The sequence below is a fragment of the Rhinolophus hipposideros genome (genome assembly GCF_964194185.1).
Source record: "Rhinolophus hipposideros genome assembly, chromosome: 17".
NCBI classification, from domain to species: Eukaryota; Metazoa; Chordata; class Mammalia; order Chiroptera; family Rhinolophidae; genus Rhinolophus; species Rhinolophus hipposideros.
In genome coordinates, this window is record NC_138063.1 from 34,434,421 (window position 1) to 34,447,412 (window position 12,992).

At 36.9% G+C, this 12,992-nt stretch overlaps 1 protein-coding gene across 3 annotated transcripts in view; it reads left to right on the plus strand.

Annotated features, from left to right (window-relative positions):
• DSC2 (desmocollin 2) overlaps positions 1-6,067 on the plus strand; it is a 30,000-nt gene extending 23,933 nt beyond the window's left edge. For 2 of the 3 annotated variants that reach the window (XM_081078346.1, XM_081078348.1), the window contains 4 exons: positions 781-1,020; positions 1,382-1,506; positions 2,746-3,036; positions 3,705-6,067. In XM_081078346.1, coding sequence (XP_080934472.1) covers positions 781-1,020; positions 1,382-1,506; positions 2,746-3,036; positions 3,705-3,902 — 854 coding nt within the window. In that variant the 3' untranslated portion in view covers positions 3,903-6,067. Of the gene's footprint in view, positions 1-780; positions 1,021-1,381; positions 1,507-2,745; positions 3,037-3,574; positions 3,618-3,704 lie in introns of all 3 variants that reach the window. The other variant, XM_081078347.1, reaches the window with a different exon arrangement.
• The last annotated feature ends 6,925 nt before the right edge of the window (positions 6,068-12,992 follow it).

Genomic DNA, 12,992 nt, shown 5'->3' on the forward strand with positions numbered 1-12,992 from the left:
TTTACCCACGGCAGGCAGGCTGTGTGGTGACAAGAATGGCAAAAGTAACGGGGACCTTTCATATCACCGTTTCATCACTCCCTACATCAGCTCTTAACTCTCTAGCATGTGCTCCATCTCCTGACTGTATATATTACCCGTGGGCTGTGGTGTCCTGATCTCCCTGCCCTCCAGCTTTCACAACTCAAGATTCCTTGTAAACTGAATGGGATTTGTCTTTAAAATGCCCTGAAATAGTTTTCAACCCCATGCTTTCAATGAATATTCCTCAGTTTCCTATTATGGCAAATTAGAAAAGAAAGGTCATGCAAGAAGGGAAAAGGAAAATAGGATGGGGGAGAAAAATAAGGACATCGAGAAGCTGTGGTGGCAAGTTAAGGAGGCACTGTGTCCAGAATTTCAGGCTATGACTGATGAATCATGTATTGAAGAAAACATAAACTGAATGGTTATATTAAACATGTTAAAGCTATTATAAAAACCAGTCTCTTAACTCTATTAGTAAGGATAGAATTTATTAACGTGTAGATAAATATGTAATTATAAAACCAAAAGACCCTTTTTAAGAGGCAGCATAGATGAAATTTTATAGGCTGTGTATTTGCAATGTCTGTAGATTAGAAGTACTCAGTCCATTCACGTTTACAATCTTGTAGCAGTTGTGCCATCCCATTAGGAATATCCGTTTGTAGGGAAATTTGATGGCTATCCTATCACTAGTTATTTATGTTCAGGAGAAATCAATGACTTTCTATAATGCTTGGTTTTATTTTCTTTCAGATACGGCAGCACGTCTTTCCTATCAAAATGACCCTCCGTTTGGATCATATACAGTGCCTGTCAGAGTTACAGATAAACATGGCCTGTCCCATGTCACTCGTTTAAATGTTATTGTATGTGACTGTGTTACTGAAGAAGATTGCACATATCGCGCAGACCCAAGGACAGGTGGTGGTGGACAACTAAAGCTTGGAAAATGGGCCATTCTTGCAATATTGTTGGGCATAGCCTTACTATTTTGTAAGTCCCTCTATGAACTCAAATAATAGCCTTAAAATAACTTTCAGGACACATTCTTATATCAACACTGTTATCTATAGCTGTTCATTGGTATTTAGCTGTATTTCTGTTTAACACACGTATTTAATGTGTATGTCGAAAGTGCATTTATAGTTCTAGAGCATAAACATAAAATTTAACCCAGAAATACATCAGTTAGCATGTCTTTGTGGCATATAAGGAAGAGTTTTCTGTTGTATGGAACTTTGACACACGCAATCATATATAGATTTTCTGGAAAGCTATCTTTGTATTAGTCATCATAAATTCATAACTTCACATTGTATTATGATGAACTGAAGTAATTTCTCTCATCCTCCAGGTATCTTATTTACCTTAGTCTGTGGGACTACTGGGGCAGCCAAAAAGCCAAAAGCAATTCCTGATGATTTAGCCCAGCAGAACCTCATTGTGTCAAACACTGAAGCTCCTGGAGATGACAAAGTGGTGAGTAGTTTGTCTTTTTAAAATAAACACAAAGGATAAATTGGCTTGGCTAACTATAATTATCTTTGCTGAACCAAGTTCTTTTGAAATCAGGTAACTTACTATATACACACCATGTGCATCGGTCTCATGGAACAAATAAAATGACATTGATTCCCATGGCAATAGATGGCATTTCAATTTAGCTATATAGTGTTATTTAATAGTAAAAAACTTCAACATGTCATTATTATTTTCTACTTAAATGTTTCATGAGTTCAACTTTAGGCTCAGTCTTTTTTATATATTGAAACTGCTGTTTGTGTGGTAAAAATGTTTCATTTAATTATTCACAGATCATTAGCATAATTGTTTTAATTTTTTCTGGCAACAGCAATAAAATGACTGCAAGCTTTGATCAGTGTGAGAAAAACTTTATTGGAGTCTTTCAGACTCTAATGTGGATTAAAAAGGAGACTTAGGTCCATTTTATGAAACAGCAATGCCAGCAAGTGACTATATTGCTCCAGGTTTGATTTCTAGCCTAGTATGTGGATGAGGAACAAGTAAATTCTCCACAAAAAGGATAATCGATGATTAGAGTAGGAAAGATTTAGAAAACAAAAGAATGTTGGCATCTAGGAAGGTATTAGAAAAAATAAAACTTAAGAGTTTCCTATAAAAATGCAGCACAGAAAATTTAGTGGCCAAAGCGCTGGTGTTCTCATTTTCATACTAATTTATTTTTATTTTGATCACAAGGATTTATTATTGCAGCTAAGATTTTTGTGGCAACTTTAGTTCTGTTATTTTTGTTTCAGATGAAGGGGAACTAGATTAGACACTGAATAAAAATACTGCTAATTATTTCTGTTTCTGCCCTAGTAGGTGAAGGGAATGAATTTGAACTAAGGGTAGATGCATGTGATACAATAGTACTGGAATTCTGATTTTGAGGTGTGAGATGCTGAAATGCTTTGACGTACGTATTCTAAGAAGTTTCTAAAGAAGGAATATACATTAAGCTTTCTGATTTGTCTCAAAGTGCAGACTACTTGACAAGAATTTGCTTATTGTACTTCATGAAGTACTGGGGTTGCAATAGTTAAGTACTCAGGATTGTTCAGATAGATTTAGTTCTTGCCCTCAAAGAGTTTACCTTCTAGCATAAAAATATTCCTGTCATTTTTTGCATGTTTTTTTTTCCTTACTTTTTTTTTTCTCCTCTATATTTCCCTAATGCAAACTGTTTCGTTTCAGTGTTCCGTGAATGGCTTCACAACCCATGCCGTGGGCAGTTCGTCTCAGGGAATGTGTGGCACCATGGGCTCAGGAGTGAAAAATGGAGGGCAGGAGACCATTGAAATGGGGAGAGGAGGACAGCAGACCTTGGAATCATGCCAGGGGGTCGGCCATCATCACACGCTGGAATTGTGTAAGGGAGGAGGACAGCACACCCTGGATTTCTGCAGGGGAGGACATGTGGAAATGGACAACGGCCGATGCACTTTATCGGAGTGGCATAATTTCACTCAGCCTCGTCTTGGTGAAGTGAGTTTCCCTGCTTGTCCTACAAATCTATTGTGATTGCTTTTCGACTTTTTAAATAATTACAATTTAATGGCCTGACCTTTATTTTTTATTACTGGTCTACTAATTGGAAAGTTGTTTTCCTGAATTTTGATTTAATTATGTTCAGATGTGATGCAGATCTTTACTTTCCCTCACATTTTGTTTGGTTTTCAGTTCTCACTGAAATAATGTGACCTATTTAATTTTTTCTCTCGTGACTTTGTGTTCAGGTTTCCCACCTGAGAAGTCATGTCTTAGAAATCAGAAGTGCAATATAAGATAATTCTAGCCTGTGCACTCACTATGTCTGTCTGGAAAGATTTGAGCCCACGTCGATTTGGGTTCAGTGTAATGGGTGCACTTCACTTTCGCCATAACTGAAATGGAAAGGAATGATTACTTAAAGTGAACACTTGTATGCTTGCTGTCACATGTGTAACTTGTAGAAACATGCTAAATAGTGAATTTATAGTGTGATTTATGGTACAGATCAATCATGTGCATTTTTTGTATGTAGGAATCCATTAGAGGACACACTCTGATTAAAAATTAAATGAAAGGTAAATCAAAGCCATTATTTTTATGTTAGTAAGTTTTGGTGTTTAAAATAATAATAATAAAATATGTGGTGTTTCTTCCCTTGGCAGAAGGTCCAGCTGTGCGATCAAGATGATAATCATAAGCATGCTCAAGACTACGTCCTCATGTACAACTACGAAGGAAAGGGATCGGTGGCTGGCTCTGTGGGCTGTTGCAGTGAGCGACAGGAAGAAGATGGGCTTGAATTTTTGGATCATTTGGAACCCAAATTTAGGACACTAGCAGAAACATGCATAAGGAGATGAGTGCAGTCTAATAAGTCTACAAAAGTCAGTGGCTTTATCACTTAAAGAAAAGAACTAAAAGCCAGAATGTTTTAAAAATAGAAGATGCTGTGTTTGGCGCTTCCCCCCTTTATTTTGATAGGATCTCTACAGCGAAATGCACATTTAGTGAGAAATATTGTAAATACTTGCACAAATCTCCCAATTCTTACACAGTTTCCAGTTGCTTGTCTTCCACCCAAATAGATCTACAGAAATGGAAATATTAAGGAAGGCTGCATTATTGTTTACACTTGGGTATAGCAACAACAGCCAATTTATAGTGCAATAAAATATAATTAATTTAGTCTGTATCATAGACTACTTGAAGTATAACCTAATAGAAAACTGTAGAGACCTTGCTTTAGCATGCTCTCCAATTATCTAGTTAATTGTGTGGTGCTTGAAGACTGTTCTCCTAAACATTCTAAAGTATATATATTGCATTCTTAGTATCGGTTTATTCTTAGAACATGACCTTTCTCCATAATGCAAAGGGAGATTTCCAACCAGGCGCTGACTGTTACTACACTTCCATTTTGGTGGAGTTTAGTTTCTATGTTGTATTTTATATGAAATCCTATACTGAGTCTACATTTCCTCTGTTACCCACCTTGTCAGCAAAATTTAAATTTAAAAAATCCTTTAAAAATCTAATTTTACTCCTGCAAGGTTTTGCTCCTGCTCGCTCTCTCTCTCTCTCTCTCTCTCTCTCTCTCTCTCTCTCTCTCTCCCCTCCTTTACCCCTCCCTCTCCTCTCTTCCTCCCTCCTGCTTCCCTTTTTTTCTCCCTCTCCTTCACCATCTCCCTTTCTGTTTACTTCTCTCTCTCTTTCTCTCCTCTTTGTTTTTTACAATTCCTTCTTGGATTGGAGAATCTAAATATTTTTTAAAGTCATTGGTCTTTTCTTCTCTTATAAAGTGAGTTACTCTGTTTCTGTTTTCTGTAAGGGCATGTATTGTTGGTTTTTCCTAAAATCAATGGAATGTTGACTTTATTGTTTCAAATACCTTGGTGAATGCTTCATTTTCTTTTCAACAAAGAACCTTTAATTTTGCCTTTGAAACTAGAAATGTGTCCTGTTTTTATTAGATGCAGCTTTCTATGTTAACAAAAGGAATAGTGTAATTAAAATTGGGATGTACTTATTTTGTATATAATAGAATATTTACAGTTTATATCTTTAATGCAAGGATACAGTTTATAAATGCAAAATAGTAATTGTTTTTAAAATAAACTGAAGTACAGAGATTGTGAGAGCTCTCTAGGAACAACTATTTTATAACTTTTTAGATGACATGTCTAGTCATACCCTATATTTTTGTAAAGTTATTTTTTAATGTTTCAAGATTACAGTTTTTAACAAATGTAGAGCAAACTATTAAAATTTTGACACAATAAGACAAAATTAAACTTAATGGTCAACCAAATTCCAGGCCTGGTTTCACAGCTGATTTCAGTCAGTAAATTTTCTATGTATGCTAACCTTGTGGACATTTTAAATGTATTTCTAATATATATGATTATTAGCAATATACTTATCTTGAATTCAGAAGGTTGGCTTATAACAATTATTTTTAAGGATTAACATTGGGTAATTGTTCAATAATCAGTTTATCTTTTCAATAGTTTCATTACTACTCAGTCAAATATGCTATTTCACAAAGTTACTTTTAATAAATTATGTACAAAATTCTTGTATATTACTAGTTATGATAAAGTAAATCAAGTAGTCTTTAAAAATTAGTATCAGTTTGTTAATCATGTGTCTAACATGAGCTTTTGGGATTATATTTTCTTGGAGAAACGAGTCTCTTTTTTAGACTCCTCTTCTACATTGTTTAGAATTTTGGAGTTTGATTTGGAGAGATCATTGCTACATTGTTATCACCACATTTATATAAATTTTCTATTCTAAATACTGTGATACTATGGGATATTGGTTAAGTTGCATATTTCTCTGTCTGGGTTTTCTTTTTTTAATCATAAAATGGGGGATAATAATAGAGCTCTTTTCCTGGGGTGACTGTAAGACCTTTGAATAAAAAATGTTTTTTAAGCATGAAAGTTACACAGAATGATTCACCTAAAAGTCATTCCTAATAATACTAAATGATTTTAAATAAATCACATATATGGCCTATTTCATATTAACAAAAATCAATTAAGAAAATAGGATAATGGAAATGTTTTCATTTTGTTTCTGACTTTAGAATTTTTGTCAGTTGAGTATATGTCTCTTCATAATGATCACTTGATAACTGGGTATCATATGTCCAGTGGTTCAGAACATACATTGCAAAGGTTGCTGAAGCATCTGTAAAGGATTACCTAGTTTGAGATACTGGGAAACTAATTAGATGGAAAGAAGCACATTCACTTTTTAAAATGGGCACTAATTCTAAAGCCCATAAAATTATACATGCATAAAACTCCTTCTGTCAAAGCCCTTCCTTAGCTGCTCTTATAGCTGTCCTGCTAGAGAGATGGCTGGCCTCAGAGGCAAGCAGTTGCTTGCCTGGGAATTTAAGTCTCTTTGGCAGTTGCCATTGTAACCCTAAGTGCAAAGACTCTGGAGAGAATGCCTTGATGCGAACTCCCAGCTCCACCCTTACTAGCTATGGGATTTCAGAGTCAATTTTCCCCAATTGTATGACCTGTATGAAGGAATTGGAGGAGTCTACTTCATAGTTTTGTTGTCAGAGTCTAAAGAGTTAATTGAGGAAAAGAGTTGACACAGCTAGCCATCAATATATATTACCTGCTACTGTTATGTGAGAGGAGGATGGCATTGTTGGAAATAATTACAGCTCCAGTCTCCCCTTTGCTGCACAGCTGACATCTTGCCATGATGTGACCATTCATCTTTCCTACAAGCTTGACCAGTATTTTACCTGTGATGGCCTTTGGAAAATTCATGGCTCATAAGTTTCCAGGTCTTTCATTCTTGGTATTCAGGGAGCTACATCTTATCCATAGCCCACACATCAGTATGATAAATCTTGAGGCTTAAACAAAAGTAGATAACATTCTTAGTCAGCCTTATGAGGTCTGACAATTACGTTCGCAAACTTGCCCCTGTGTACTTACATTAGCAGCACTGCACAAACATCTCGGTAACCTTAGTATATCAGTGTCTCACAGCTGTGTTCCTGTCGACGTGTGGTGGCGTCTTGTTGAGTGGCATTCATTATTGTTGTTGCATGTTTTTGTGAGCCGTCACAAGAATGTCTGAGCTTGAATTAGAGCAATGAACAAACATTAAATTTCTTTTTAAACTTGGCAAGAGTGGAAGTGAAATCAGGGACATATCAGTCCAAGTTTATGGAGATAATGGCATGAAGAAAACGGCAGTATACAAATGGATTAAACATTTTTCTGAGGGGAGAGAACGCATCACTGATGAAGAGAGGTCAGGGCAGCCAGTAACAAACAGAGCTGACGAAAACATTGCAAAAATTCATCGAATTGTGTTTCAAAATCGTTGACTGAATGTGAAAAGCATAGCAGATCAAGTAAACATTGATAGAGAAACAGGAAAATCTTAACTGAAAATCTTGGCATGAGAAAAATGTGTGCAAAAATGGTCCCGAAGGAGCTCACCGATGAACAAAAGCAAAGGAGAGTTGAAGTTTGCCAAGACCTTTTAGACAGGCAAGATGATGTTTTAGGCCATGTTTTCACCAGTAATGAAATATGGGTGTACCGATACGACCCTGAAACAAAGCATCAAAGTGCACAATGGAAGTCAGCCAACTCTCCACAAACAAAAAAGTTTTGTCAGTCCAAATCAAGAGTCAAAATGCTGTTGCTAACCTTTTTTTGTTATCAGAGGGATTATTCATTATGAATTTGTACCAACGGGACAAAGAGTTAACCAAGTTTACTATTTGAAAGTGCTGAAAAGGCTGCATGAAAAAGTTAGATGAAAATGACCTGAACTTTTCGCCAACAATTCATGGCTCTTGCATCACAACAATGCACCAGCTCACATGGTCGGTGAGGGAGTTTTTAGCCAGTAAACAAATCACTGTACTGGAACACCCTCCCTACTCACCTGATCTGGCCCCCAATGACTTCTTTCCTTACCCAAAGATAAAGGAAATAGTGAAAGGAAGACATTTTGATGACATTGAAGACATCAAGGGTAATACAACAACAGCTCTGATAGCCATTCCAGAAAGAGTTCCAAAATTGCTTTGAAGGGTATACTAGATGCTGGTGCCAGTACATAGCTTCTCAAGGGGAGTAATTCAAAGGTGACCGTAGTGATATTCAGCAATGAGGTATGTAGCACTTTTTCTAGGATGAATTGGAGAACCTAATGTCAGACCTTGTACATTGTCTCAGGAAGCAAATAGGAGGCAAAATCTTAGAGACTTCCCCTAAGGAATGGACGATGCTGCTTCAACAAGAGGAAAGTAACAGGGATTGGCTGTTAGTTTAATGCAGTCTGTGTTTGGGATCTCCCTGTAATCACTTTCTGCTTTTCATTTTGATTCGTTATCTTAAGACTGGTTTTTATCTGGTTCCTGATTTTGTTGGATGAATCTGACTTGGACCACAGGCTTCTCTTTAGTCTCCATCTCCAGCCGTTTTTTGGGCTCCACATTGAAGTCTTGACACCAGACTCTGCCATGGTCAACCCCTTAGGCAGTAATATCCTGAGCACAAAATGTTTTTTCTCCTATGTTCCTAAAGCCATCATATTTTCCATGTTCTTGAATAAATGAAACTCCAAGAGGATACACAATATCTGTTAATATGTAGATCTACAGTTTTTATTCAGTTCTGCAAGACCTAGTACTTTGAATTTATTATGCAAAAAGACAAATGTACCACATTAAATCAGGTTCTCTTGGGTTTTCTATATAAATAGTCCTAATTATTTAGGCCTGGAATAAAATCCTTAATTTCTTTCTCTTTTTGCATAGCACATCATATTTTTTGCACAAAACTGCCGAATTTTCTGAGAATTTTAAACACAATTTCATTCATTTTTTACATAGTTATTTAATGCCTTTCCAGTAAGGCCTTCCTAATATAGATGGTGCTGGTATGAGAACGTAGACAATGAATCAGCTACTCATCCATCCACATTCTCTAGGACAAGACATGGTGTAGCTTTGAGTGGATGTGAGTATGGAATGAGCCCATGCCTATAAAACATGTCACAGGATAACCTGGCACATAGTGAACGTTCAATGCTCGTAAAAAAATTCCAGATAAGGCAGAACTGAACTATTCTAGTGAGTGAAGTTGTGCTTCTGCTACTCCCAAGCCAGGTGTTCATGAGGATGGGCAGCACCCTGCTTCTGCTGTTCTCCACATCTCTCTTCATATGTTTCTCTAGCTAGTATTCTGGTTCGAACCCTCAGCATCATCCAGCTGCAACGGTGTTTGTGTCGCCAATTTCTTCCCTCCTCCCAACTGCCATCAAAAAACAGATATGATCATTGCATTCTTTTGCCTAATGGCCTTCAATGATTTTAGAGAATAAATTTGAAATGCACAATCATATTCAAATACCAATCTTGTGCCTCCCACACACATTCTCTGTGCCTTGCTCATGATGAGGCCTCCATTTGCATTGTCTTTGCTCACTTGTTATCCACTTCTTCCTTTGTGAAAATACAACTTTTGAAGACCTAGTAGTTCAAATACCATCTCCTCTAACCATGAGACATTTATGTGTTTAGAACACTTTGCTGTCAAGTTTTTACTTATAGGTGTGTATGTATGTTTATATGTGTCTGTACGGGTGCATTTGTGTGTGGGTGTGGGTGTGTGTGTTTCTTTTCATATGAGAAGTTTACTGAGGACAAAGAAAGGTGTTCACATTTGCATGTCCATAGGATCTTGGCCATCAGTACGTTTTGATAAGTCGTATTGCCCAGGTCACAAAGAGAAAAAAAGAAAAGAACAAATTAAGTTATTTGATTCCTAGCACATTGCATTACTTTCCCTTGACATACATTTTCCATTGTAGATAGACAGACATAATGTATGTTGGATTTCTGCATTGAATTATTTTTGTCAACACAGGCATTGAATGAACGCATACTACTCAGACATCTGTATTCACAGCTTAGTGCAAAGAAAAATGAAGTGGTGAAGTGGTGAATATTCTGCTCTGTCTTCACTCCTGCATCCTAACAAAGTAACTAAAAGAAAAGAGCAACTAGCAGAAACGTCTCTATTGGGGTGGTGAGTGTGCAGATTTTGTCTGGCTCTTAGGGTTTGGGTTAGCTAACTGCTTCTTACCTCCAATAATTGTATGACCTTGTAACCCACTGCACCACACTGAATCATAACCCCCCAAGGATTCTTGCCCATCTTCACCCCCATGTGCCCAGCACATAGAACACAAAAAAGACTATCAACATGTTTGTCATATGAATAGATTAATGAATTTACATACTTATTAGGTAACTGCTAGAGATTAAACTGCAGCTTTGCCTAAAGAACCATTTCTTCCTCAACATGAAACACATTGACCAATGTGAAAAGTGTATTTGTGGCCATCGTGTTATTGTCAGTATGTTCCAACAGTGTAGTAAAAATAATTTTTGCTACAGGGCCACTTACTAATCCACTGAGGAAAAATAACTAATCGTCACGCATGTTTTAGGAATTCAAAAAATGATTTTTGTGGGTTTGCCAAAGCAGTTAATTATTTATGAACTGTTGACAATTAGGTCTTGACTCAAGAAATATCTTGAGAAACCAAAGGCATGGAAGGTGATATAGATCTAAGAGCTTCCTCTTAGTTAGACTGGGAGAACATTCTGGAACAGGACACCGGGGTGCTCAAGTATGCACTGAGGGGAGAAAAAACCCTTCAGATGAAAACCAGAGGAAAGAAAAGAATCGTGCAGTTGTGAGCCTGGAGGCAATGACTAAAATGTACTGTGAGCTGATAATTTTGCCTGGAAGATAACACCTAACATTGGAGCCCTGCCCTGCTGTTCTCTGACTGACTTGTAACAAACAGAGCTATCCAGCTAATGATGGGCAAGGCTTAGTAAATAACAAGACAGTTATGCTTCTGTGGTTTTCTGTTTATTTTTGGATAATTTGTATGTTTTCCTCTATGATTTTTCTCTCCCCCAGGTCTAAGTTTCAATCTAAGGACTGATATCTTACAAAGTGAGATTCTGGTCTTCCTTCCTAGGAATATCCTCTCTCCCCACCTCGCCTCTGGTAGTTTACTCTACCAAGCAAAGAAGCAACTTAAATCACTTTTATTTAACGTTTGTTTTAAATTAAGGAAATAAATGCATCACTTGCATTTGGAAATAAAGAAGGAACACAGAGTCTTCATGTTAAACAAAACACAATAATGCTAAAAAAAAAAAAACACAAAAAAAACAAGAACTAAAAAGCAAGCCAGTGCTTTGATGCAGCTAGTTATAAACAGAGCACTTTGACCTTATATTTTTAATTTTTTTTTTTAATAGAGAAATATTACTGTGTTGTGGCTTTGGGCCGTGTTCTTTACTTTTAAATCCATTTGGTATGTTCTAAATTCTAGATACATATGAGACTAAAGAGAAGGCTGTCACTGATGGCTCTCCGTTGGTGAAGGGAAGTCAAGGGCTGCTTTTGTGCCATTCTTTAGCTCCTTTGTGACTGTTCAGTTCTGTCCCTACAGAAAATCTGGACATAGCTAAGAGGTTAGAACTGTGGAGTTTCTGCTAGTTGCCTATTTTAGTTACTATGTTCGGATGCAGGAATGAAGACAAAGCAGAGTATTGTTTCTTTTACAGTTGACTAATATTAGGGTAGACTTGCTGAAATGCTTGCTCTATTTTTGGAGTATTGTTCACAGATCATCTGTATCAGAGTTACCAGTGGTGTTAAAGATTCTCTCTTGGCTCAGAATTACAGGGACCACAGACTAGTGGGAGGAAGTATGGAAGTCTACACTTTTCAGTAAGTTTCCCAGGTTACTTTTACATCCTCTAAAGTTTGAGAACCATTAATTGGGATTAGTAATGGGGTGTATGTGATTATTTGGAAGTTTATGAAACAAATGTTTTAAGTTTGCTTCTTCATATTATGAAACATTAAGCAAAATGTACCAAAGAATTGAAACACATTGATAAGTAAAATTCCACAATTTCAGTTAAATTATCCATTTCAGAATGTACTCTACTCCATAGTTCCTATTCCCCAGGTGGAGATGAACTAGAAGCATAATCTTAATCAAGATGGGACTAGGACACTTAGTAAACACTCAATAAAAGTAACTAATTTTGCCACATAAATGCAGCTAGCCAATAAGACACATATAAATTATGTTGCATACATTCCAAAAACAAATCAGGATTGTAGAATCTCCAGAGAGAAATAAGACTGGGAGAGTCAATACCAGGTGCCGCAGGTGACAGGGTCAATGAAGTGCCAGCTATTTGGCAGTACTATGCTGTTGTGTGAAAGCCATGTCAGGAAGGGTGACAGGCAATGCTTGTTGGGTGACTGAGCATGGATGCTTCTGAGGGGCCTATGGAATAGGGAAGCAACGTGGGGGGAAGAGTCAAACTTTTCAACTTCAGGAATGTTCCGATGGGAAAGGAGGCCAATTGGAAAATTTCTAGGAACCAAGGACATGAGGGGAACCCACAGAGAATGAGAAGTTCAAAAAGCCAGAGTGGAGAGGAGGAGGGAGCAACATCTAGAGCTTCGGTGCAAAATTACCAGTCAAATCAGGTAAAAGGAATTTATCCTAAGGAAGATAATGGTGCAAAGATTCCATACACATGCTGGGATGCTTATTTCTGTGGCATTAAATATGTGGACAATTGGAAATAAACGGAATGTCCCATGGTAGGAAAGTAAATGATTTATAATATATTATCATGATCCAATGTACTGTAACTGAGGGTAAGGGATATAATGATCGTGGGCACTGACTTTCTTCTAGTCAGAAAGCCATGAATCCAAATTGCAACTTTGTTCTCACTGAAGAAACTTGGTAAGTCACAGAAGCCTCAGATTTCTTACCTATAAAATGGGGGCAAAATAGGATAAAGGAGATAAATAAGAGAAAGAGCTTAGTCTAGACTCATC